Source organism: Neolamprologus multifasciatus, chromosome 10, assembly GCF_963576455.1.
Source record: "Neolamprologus multifasciatus chromosome 10, fNeoMul1.2, whole genome shotgun sequence".
Classification (NCBI taxonomy): domain Eukaryota; kingdom Metazoa; phylum Chordata; class Actinopteri; order Cichliformes; family Cichlidae; genus Neolamprologus; species Neolamprologus multifasciatus.
Genome location: NC_140448.1, coordinates 14,895,847 through 14,906,422, shown reverse-complemented (window position 1 = coordinate 14,906,422; position 10,576 = coordinate 14,895,847). Strand labels below are relative to the sequence as shown.

General features: G+C 41.5%; 1 protein-coding gene across 1 annotated transcript; it reads left to right on the top strand.

The window, feature by feature from the left end:
* The first annotated feature begins 1,060 nt into the window (after positions 1-1,060).
* angptl5 (angiopoietin-like 5) lies at positions 1,061-8,902 on the top strand. Its single transcript, XM_085174704.1, has 8 exons — positions 1,061-4,835; positions 5,787-5,958; positions 6,051-6,154; positions 6,240-6,333; positions 7,229-7,332; positions 7,417-7,537; positions 8,127-8,312; positions 8,458-8,902. The coding sequence occupies exons 1-8, from the start codon at positions 4,779-4,781 to the stop codon at positions 8,775-8,777; spliced, it is 1,158 nt and encodes a 385-aa protein (XP_085030830.1). The 5' UTR covers positions 1,061-4,778; the 3' UTR covers positions 8,778-8,902.
* The last annotated feature ends 1,674 nt before the right edge of the window (positions 8,903-10,576 follow it).

The window sequence follows — 10,576 nt, the reverse complement described above, 5'->3', positions numbered from 1 at the left end:
TGATTGTTTCTGTAAGCACATTTTTGTTTACTTCATAATGTTTTACAGTCAAGCACGGGAGATGTTTTACGTTTTTTCTGCATCGATCACCTTTTAGAAACCAGTTTGTTTACCTTCAATCCAGTCTGATTAAAACACTAATGGAGTTATTAGGCTGCGTAAAGTTATATATTATCAAAATATATAGTTTGGCTTATATATTGTGTGTTTCCCCCCTCTGTTTAGTCATTACTTTAGAGAAGTGTATACAATTTGAAGCCCATTATTTTACCAGTGAAGTACAAAGATAGCAGCACGGTGTAACACATACCTTTACCACTGTGAGCACTGAAGTGCTATGACGGCCTCCTGTCTGTATACATGGGCAAGTTGCATAAGCTGAAGGTGAAGAAAAGGTCAGCAGACACTTTTCAGACACTCTGCCCTCTCACAGACACTCACAGGCTCAAATATCTGCGAGTCCCACTTTGCTGGCTAAACTGAGTGACCTGCACTGCTTTCATGTGAAATAAAAATGTAAGTATTAGCCAGGCTAATTAAATGCACTTGATTAACTGATAACCAGTAAGTGCGGACAACTCTAAAAAAGCAGAAGTTTTTGACAGTTTGCTGGTCTGGACCATTCAGGTATGTTTTAACACTACGCTGCTATCTTCCCAGGAGTGGACGCCCCAGCAAATTCACACCAAGGTCAGACAGTGAAATGCTCAGAGAAAGGGTAAAAAACCCTAGAGCTACATCTCACACTCTACAGACCTCAGTTAGTAGGTTAAATGTTAAAGTTCATGAAGGTAAGACTGAAAAAGGCTGAACAAGCATGACTTTTTCGAGGGTTTGCAAGGAAAAATCGCCTTCTGTTTAAAAGAGTATGGTAGCACAGCTTACGTTTTACAAAGCTGGATCTGAACAAACAATAAGACGTCCTTTGTACAAATTAGCCTAAAATAGAGATATTTACACATTAGCACAAACACTTCATATTAAAGGTCAAGCAAGGTGGTGGAAGGGTGATGCCACAGCACCTGGACACCTTTTTTTTAAAATTTCTACATTAAGATGTTTTCGATTGTTTTATGTGTCTGAGGTTTCAAAGCTGCTTAAAAACACTCAGATCAGTGGACCTTACCATAAATGCAATGTAATACACAGCACTACGCATTAGATGGCAGTGTCTCACCTTGACACCTGAAACGTGCAGCGCGTTGGGTTTCACGTCTCTTTTGTACTAAACGGAATGTACAAAAGAAGGAGGAGCGAAGATTCGAGGAGATGAGGATCCTTTCTCCAGTCTTTTGATTGCTGTCTCAGATCAAATCATCTCCACATGCGGTTTTTAATCAGCAGCGTTTCTCTGCCAAATCAGTGGGCATGACTACAGCGGTCACTCACAGGCAACTTATCAGGTGCCTATTCACACCACAAACAAAGCGGGTAAATAAAGAATTGCTCTCAGAGACACAAACTCGTTTGGAAAGAGAGGACTTGGCTTTGGAGAGTATTAAAAAACGTTAAAAATGGTTAAGATTGAAACCAGAATAAAAACAAAATGTGTGAAATGAAAGCAATATAAAACTTATGTGGTGACAGCTGTTGGTTTATTTTAGATTATTTAGGGAATATTCTGGGAAACACATTTTGTCGCTGGTTCACCTCCAGAATGTTAAACAGCTGCGTTTTATGGGAAGTCATGCGCTGGAACAAAGGAGGTAAAACAGTTGGTTTTAGGTGGATTTTGTTACAGACACAGCCAGGGTAGCTATTTCCCTCTGGAGCTTGTTAAACACAATTATTATTCTCATACATCTCATGTTGGATAAACATTATGCTACAGCATACAGCTGGTTGGCCTTTCGAAGGCAACAAGCCAGATAATCAGTCAGTCTGGCCACACAAACCAGTAAAGCCACAGAGTGCATGTTTACATTTTGGCTGTTATGAGCCATATAAGTTTTAGAAGAGCCTTGCTTTGTTACATGTGATGCAGGCAGTAATTAGCCTTTTAAACAACAGTCTCGGGTCATAAAACAATTTCTAAATTAATGTAGTATCTTTTAATGCTTCATCTTTCAACACAAATGAAGAAAGTTGGTGTACTCGTGATCAACTCAGTGCATTTAGGTATTTTGATGCTGTCAAGACCACTTGAAGAAGTTCAAACTGAGTTTTATTGTGAGGAATAAAAATGATTTAAGTGACTTTAAATGTGGTATGGTTGTTGTTGGTGATGGTACGAGTACTTCAGAAACTGCTGATCAGCTGAAAATTTTCCACACGGCCATCTGTACAGGCAGTTCTCTGAGTGAAATTGTCTTGTTGACGTCAGAAGTCAAAGGAAGATGGTCCGACTGTGTCGAGCTGATGGGAAGGCAACAGAAACAACCAATGTATGCAGAAGAGCATCTCTGAATGTACAACACTTTGAATCTTCAAGCAGATGGGCGACAGCAGGAGAAGACCACACCAGAGCCACTCCTGTCAGCAAAAAACAGAAACTGAGGCTACAATTTGCTCACCAGAATTGGACAGTAGAAGAATGGAAAACAATGGCTGCTCTGATGAGTCTTGATTTCTGCTGTGACATCCCAAGTATGTTTTATTGTAATAAGCACAGTAAAGAAACATATTTTCCTGTAATATAAAATTCTTCCTTTGCTGTCCACAATAGATGCCAAACAGAAATAAATTCACATGTAAAAAAGATAATAATGGGCAGCACGGTGGCATGGTGGTTAGCACTCAGGCCGGGGTCTTTCTGTGTGGAGTTTGCATGTTCTCCCTGTGTTTGCGTGGTTTCCCTCCGGGTACTCTGCTTCCTCCCACCATCCAAAAGACATGCAGTTTGTGGGGATAGGTTAATTGATTAATCCAAATTGCCCATAGATGTGAATGTGAGTGCGAATGGTTGTCTGTCTCTGCGTGTTAGCCCTGTGACAGACTGGCGACCTGTCCAGGGTGTACCCTGCCTCTCGCCCTATGACAGCTCGGATAGGCTCCAGCGCCCCCCGCAACCCTGAAAAGGACAAGCGGAAGCGAATGGATGGATGAAATAGATAATAATTTAAAGACAATAAAAAAACTCACAACTATAAATCAGCATGTATGAAATACAGTAGGTTATGAACTCCTGTCAAGTGTTTTAGAGTCTAATGGCAGCAGGGAAGAAAGAGTTCTTCAGTCTGGAGATCCTCCATTTCACACTTCTATACCTCCGGCCTGAGGTTGAAAGTGTGGACAGTACGCGTTGGGGGTGGATAGCCTCCAAGAGGATGGATGCGGGTATCCAGTGGACTGTCTGACAGTAGGCAGCCTTCACTACTCTCAGGTGTTTGCAGTAAAAAAATTGGCAAAAAATAGCCTGAAAGCTTAGTTCCAGCTGACCTTGTATCAAACATTCAGGTTGGTGCTGGTGGTGATATTTTCTTTGGGCCTCTTAGTACCAACAGAGCATGCTTAAACACCCCAGCTTACCATCCATCCATCCATCCATCCATCCATCTTGTTCCGCTTATCTGGGTCCTGGTTGTGGGAGCAGCCTGCGCAGTGAAGCCTAGCCCCTCCCTCTCCCCGGCCACTTCCTCCAGCTTGTCCGGGGGAACACCAAGGCTTACCACAGCTTACCAGAGAATTTTTAAATGATAGAATTGGCCAACTTATAATATTCAGGAGCTGGAATGGGCTCCAGCCCAATTGCAACCCTGATAAGGATGTGCAGAAGAGAATGGATGGATGGCTAATATTCAGGCTTTACCCAGGCCAGATCCGTACTCACTCTTTTATGTTAGGCTAACTCTCTCCCAGCTCTGTCACATTTACTGTGCTGAAATAGCAGAGTATCAGTCCTCCCTGGTAACACAAACAGATTTTAATGTACCGTATGTTTGATTAATTGCTTGATTAATCACGCAGTCATGTCTAAATATACTCATTATCTCAGCTCTCATTTACTTGTACAGACTGTTTTACAAGAGCATATAACGTGGGACATATGTGGGGGCCCAGAGGCTGCAGCATGTGGCTTTTTCACATTCCTGTCACTGACCATGGCTGTAAACTCACACAGGTTAAGAACAGCAGCAAATCTTCAGTTTGGCAGTTGCAGGACAGTTTTCCAGGGAAGTGACAGGCTGGAGTCTGAGTGGAACGCTTTCTTTACTGCTTCAGTGCCCAGTTAACTGAAGTAATTGGTCTGACTGTCAAGGAGGGGGAGACTGTTTTCAAAGGGCGTAACTGGGGGGAAATACGAGCAGCAAAGACACCCTGCCTTCACTCCTCCCTACCTTCAGCTGTAGCTCCCACGCAGAGACACAAGCAGAGGGAGAAGGTTCCTACATTAAAACAAGCTGCCAATTTCCCTTTTCCACATCTGTTTCTCATGCTGATGGCAGGATATAACCTGTAAAACAACAATGCTCGGTAATAGACACACTGAGGGGGAAGGTAATGGTTCTGAATCAGCAGATTCAGCTACTTGCCAGAGTTTTATCAACAAATGTGACCTCCTCTTTTAAAGGGTATGCTGTCATGGGAATTTAACAAGAGAAAGTAGGAGTGACTGATGGAGGTGGAGAAAGAGCAGTTGGACAGGAAGTGTGGAGAAAAAAAAGTAGTTTAAAAACTGAAAGGAAGATGCAGAAATACTTCATAGATGAGCAGAGAAGATGATTAGAAAAGGAAAGAATTTGTGGAAAAATAAGCACATATGAAGGCGTGTCTGCTGGCGGACCGAATTCAGCTCCTTCAGCTCCTGGTGGAAATAATCACAGTCAGAAAAGACTGAGATGATGTGGACAGCAGCTGCCCTCCTGCTGCTTTTGCCTTCGCTTCTTTCCTACGCAGTATGTACCGCACTGCATGCTATGAATGTTTTTAACTTGTCATCTGTCTTATTGATCAATATCACTCCTCCATCAGGAGTTACAGCAGGAAGCTATAAATTATGACTTGTGAGGGAGCTGATTTAAAGGTGTTAAAGTGCTTCAAGAAATGCCCATATAATCACAGAGATTTAGAGGTCAGCCACGAATTCTTGTTTTTTTTAATTAGTTATATCGTCTTTAAAATGATCATGTTATGAGTTTGTGTTTTAAATGAAAGAAAATAAGTATTTTTTAACAAAATATACAGGTAAAAGTATCTGTTATGCATATATATCCACATATTGTAAGTAGATTTTTTAATTGATTTTGCTGATGCAATGTGTAAGCAGCACGTTTCCAAAATGTTTTCTTAGGTGGAGTTTAACTCCTTATTAGAGCTGAGCAATCTTTCCAAGTAGGTTCAGTCACGTGAAACCTACTTGGTTTCAAAGGACTGTGCACAATTTCCATCCAAAATGTGCTGTAGTGGAACGAAAAAGTGAAATACCTCAAAGCCATATTTTACTGTCGGTTACAAATCTTTTTTCGGTTTATTGGATTTACTCTCAGCCAAGCGCGATATTTGACCTACAGCACTGCTGATCCCATGATGAAAGTCTTTTTTTCCTTCAGTTGGTGGTGGAGAAGTTAAAACACAACAGCTAATCAGGTTAAAACACTAACAGAGTGTCTACTTCCTGACTCAGGGGACTGAAGAATATCCCTTGAGTCAGGAAGTAGACTACAAACTACATTTTCTGTAGTACGGTTGAAATAAGAAACCATGTGATATATAAAAGGCAGAAAACAAACACAACGCTGACATTATTCAGTCTCTAATGAGCCACAGGAGTCATACTTTCCAGGCTAGTTACACATAAGTGCTGACTTATAGATTGACTCTCATTGTCCTTTTCTCCTGATTTCCAGGACAAAGAGAACAGAGGTAATATAAACCAATCAGAATTAGACAATCGAGATTTCGCTGATGTTCCTGTCAAAGATCAGAGACCTCTTGGTGAAGTCAAAGGTCAGGACTCATGCACCATCCCGTGTGACATCACTGTCAAACTCCTGCGAGATGAGAAACAATCCATTTGTGGTAAAGCCTTTTCTGATTCATTGTGCTATTGTTAGCCCCATTACCTTCATGTGTTGTTCAGTGTGTGTGCTTTTGTGTGTGTGTGTGTTCAGGTCAGCTGCAGCAGTCTTTGCTTGCGTTTGGACGCAGCAACAGAAAACTGATGAGGGATGTGATGGAGGTGCAACAGAGAGCTCTAGACATCCTAAGCAGTCAGGTGACGAAGAGTCTGTAAAACATCTGTTAAGTGTTTGTGATCGTCAGACTGGCTGAATGTATTTACAGTGATGTCATATTTCCAGGTCACAGAGTTGATGGCCAAAGTGCAAACGCTCAGCTTGGAAGTTCAGAGAAGCAACACTGAGATGTACTCCATGAAACCTGTACAATCTCATGGTAACACACACACAAACACATACGATTGTGATTATAGAGCTTGAAAGACATAAATGCTAACTAGTAACACCCAGTGACATGGTGAATTATGAAAAGTACTGTACCTTTGGTGATTTAAGTTGTGAATCATTATTTAAGAAGCTACTGAAGCTCCTCCCCTTCCTGTTTTTCTTCTAATAGGCTACCCCTTACAAACATAAGGTTTAAACAGTAGGTTCAAACCAGAGATCACCATATTAATGACATCCCCTATTTAAACATCTTATAGAGCCAAGAGCTGAGTTTAATGTGATCTATGTTTATAACAGCATATAAATAAAAGATAATATGGATATAAACACTATGGTCTCCCTTTGAGGATATCTTTAAACCTGGTGCATAATTTTGTCCATTATTTAAAAATGAAATTACCAGTATATCCGTTTTAGAAAAAGGTTTAAATAGAATCAACAGAACAGCATTTTTTCAAAATCTGAGGTTCGTAAAAGTTTTTTTTTCTGACCCACGAAGCCACACCAGAAGGTATTTAAACCTTTTGTACATCAGAAATCTTCAAAATCAGCAAATTTGGAGGTACATATTTTCCACTAGACGCTGAAATGCACCACTAGCTTGTACAGCCTATCATAACTCAATAGTTTGTGCCTCATTTGAGTGACTAAACAGTTCTGACAGAGAAAAACAGAGAGAAAAACAGCTCTGACAAATATATAATGATTGTGCGGCGAAGGCAGAGAATAAATTGATGCCATTTATATTAACCTCAGTGACTAATTAATACATGAAGTGCACATTCCTTCAAGTCATTAGTGGCTATAAATCAAAAAAGCTTCACCATAAATTTGATTAAATTGCTCTCCTGGTGACCAAACAGAGTGTTTGTTGCATTGATTAGGACGAGACTGCAGCGACATCAAGGACAACCTCGTGTCAGTCGTCCCCAAGATCCCGAGTGGCATTTACATAGTCCACCCAGAGAACACTGACTCTTCATTTGAGGTACATGTATATAATTCATTCATTCACTCCTTCAGTGATTTATTCACTCTGTGGCCGACACTCAAAGCAAAGTTTGTCCTGCAGGTTTTCTGTGAGATGGACTATATGGGAGGCGGATGGACGGTGATGCAGAGGAGGAGTGACGGTTTAACTGAATTCAAAAGATCCTGGGATGGCTATGTCGATGGCTTTGGACACCTTGCAGGTTGTACATTATCAAAGAGATCCTCTTTGAGGTTGAACTGTAAAAATAACATTAAATGGTGGTATGCTAGATGCTCAAAACATACTTTATAGTATCAGTTAAAGAATGTTTTGGGAACCACTGACCAACATAATGTTCACTATCTGCTGGACCTGAGGTTGTGGGATTCGTAGGTTTCCATTGTGAGTGAATTCATTTGCCACAACAACCATAATTCTCCATCACTTTAAGGCTTAATACAGTCTAAAGGTGTGCGTTACAGAGTATTTTACTTTTGGAATCGACTTTCTTGTTGATCAAGTCTAAAGCAGCCATTGGAGGAACTGTAGTCTAGGGGGAACTTTCATTTTTTATCAATGGTTTTTGCTTGAGCAGCACATAAAGTTGTGCTAGCATAACAACTAGCATAGAGGAAACGTTAGCAAAGCATGAAGAGGATAGGTTTTAATAGGCTGCTGCTGTATATGTAGGACTATGGGTGTATGGATGGCAGGCCTGCATTTTGATTCTGTTCCCAGTATTTATACTAAGGTTAGCTAGCCATCTCCTAGCTTTCACTTCACCACTGAATCTCTTGTCTTGTGTTTAGGAGAACACTGGTTGGGCCTGAGGAAGGTGTTTCACATAGTAAACCAGAAGGATACTCGATTCCAGCTTCACATTGCTCTAGTCTCCCATGATGATGTCACCTCTTATGCATCGTATGATGACTTCCGCCTTGACAGTGAAACGCAGTTCTTCAGCATACACCTGGGCAGATATGCAGGTAGCGCAGGTATGGCTTAATAAGTTAAACTTCACAAAACAAATTTTATTTTTTAAAAATTGCTAAAGTGCAAATTAAAACACCGGCGACTGGTCCATTTGGTTATTTTGTGTCTCCTGCATGTCTGCATGGATTTCTGCGTGCTCTGGTGCAGGTGATGCGTTTCGAGGCTACAACCAGGAACAGAACCAGGACACGGCACCGTTCAGTGCCTCAGATGTCGACAATGATGGCTGCAACCCTTTCTGCTCCATTGGCAATTGCACGGTGGAGAGCTGCAGCATTCACCACAACCACACGGGGTGGTGGTTCAATCAGTGCGGTCTGGCAAATCTCAACGGCTCTCCCGAAGACACAGAGCGAAACCAGGGGCAGAGGATGCACATCGTGTGGGACACCTGGAGACACAACGGAGTCCCCTACACCATCAAATCTGTCACCATGAAGATCAGGAGGATTGCAACCAATAATTGAGAGATGATGGGAAGAAATGGATCATTGCAATGCATGACTGAAAGCTTCATTAAAACAGAATATAGTTCTTCTGGATTACTATTTTCACTGTGACCAACATAAAATAAAATAAGATCAGCCAATTACTTATTGTGTTCTTCTTCTTCTTTTACACTAATTGCAAACTCTGCTGCATTCCTGTCAGTTTCAACTGATCTTGGTTCAGCTAACATACACACCAAGGTAAGGGAGGAGAACTTAAACTGATCCAGTCCAGTAGGTGGTGCTGTAAATCTCAGCAAAGTGTACCGATTGAGACCTACATCACATGCAATTTATTAGTATTGACCAGATTATTTCTGTCACTATTGCAGCAGAAATAATCCGCAACCATGAAATCCAAGATGTAATTAAAATGAAATATCCTTGTACATAAATCTAACCAGTTGCTGTGCAATTAGTGAGACTTACAAAGTCAGTAGCCTGATTAGTAAAAAAGAAAAACCCTGCAAAGGTCTGATCAAACAGAAACTAAATGCGACCTCCCTGAATAAATACGTTAGCAAGCCAGAGGGCCTCTGTTGCTTCAGACACCCAGAGTACCCTCCCTGCTCCACAATCAAATCACTGGATTAGGGAGAAAAGGTTACAGAGGCTACAGCTGAAAACTGGGGCTTCTTCTTCCCCAAGGTCACATTCACACCGAAGTGTGAAACTGAATCAGCCCCCTGATTCATCTCAGTGTAACCACCGTGTTGAATCAGTCTGCAGAAACCTCGTGGTTTCACCCCTTCAGGTGCATCACATGATAGTCATTGATTAAAAGCAATCAAGTTTGGTAATCCTGTAATGAACAACAGTAGCTCATACCTGCCTCAAGGTCGTGGTGTTAAAGACTTCCTGTTTCAGTAAATCTTTTACCAAATGATGATTCAATCAGGAAAGTTTCATGCGCATCAGAACTTTTGAGCGCTCCAAGAATCAGACGCCGTTATTATTGTCTCTCCAGATGAGCACTAGACACTTTGCAGCTGTAATGAAAACCGCAGCCTCTTGAGCACACTGGCAGGACCTCAGACTGTTTAGTTTCGCCAGAATCACAGAAACTGGTGTATTCTAATCTCGCAGGTGTCCAACAAACCAGCCGTGATACGGATTTCTTATTATTCACACATAAGAGAAAGAAAACACAGAATAAAAAACAAACTCGGGAGAGTCTGGAGTGTGTCTAGGTTTTATCTGTTACATAAAAAATAAGAAAGAAGAATTAAAGAAGAGGGAGAAAATGGTGGGATTGGGTGAAGGAAGGAGCTGCAGGTTCAGGTTGGTTTATTGGACAAAGAACAGATGCACAGGCTGCAGAACAGCTGCTTCCACACAGGAAACAATTTGGTCCGGGCCTTTGTGTGCGTGTGTGTTTTTCTTGTTCTTCGTCCCCTCCTTCTTCAGCGTTCAGCCCAACAAAACATGAACTATGAGAGAAATATCTTGAACTCAGGTGGCTTCATCATTTCAAGTGACGTCTTTAAAGTATACGGCTTCGGTAACTCTACTCGAGTTAGCTGCAGCATTGTGGGGCTTACATGTACAGTGTCCTGTTGGTGCCAAAGTTTGTCTGTGTGTGTGATATGTGCGTGTTTGTGCTTGTGTGTTTTAGCGTCAGTGATTCAGGTGATAACACTGAAGGAGCGCCGGCTCTATGTGTGGTCTGGTATGTCTACATATCACCGCAGTTAATCAATACGCACACCCACACATGAGGAGGACACACAAAGGACTGTCCAGGTACTTGTTCACACAGTGCCCCTCAGTAAGAGTGT

What these genes read in the sequence shown, in the direction of transcription:
- angptl5 (XM_085174704.1), top strand. Translation starts at nt 4,779, where the DNA reads ATGATGTGGACAGCAGCTGCCCTCCTGCTGCTTTTGCCTTCGCTTCTT. An exon ending in GAAACCTGTACAATCTCATG is followed by an intron (nt 6,334 to 7,228) that starts GTAACACACACA and finishes TGCATTGATTAG; the next exon opens with GACGAGACTGCAGCGACATC. An exon ending in TGGCTTTGGACACCTTGCAG is followed by an intron (nt 7,538 to 8,126) that starts GTTGTACATTAT and finishes TCTTGTGTTTAG; the next exon opens with GAGAACACTGGTTGGGCCTG.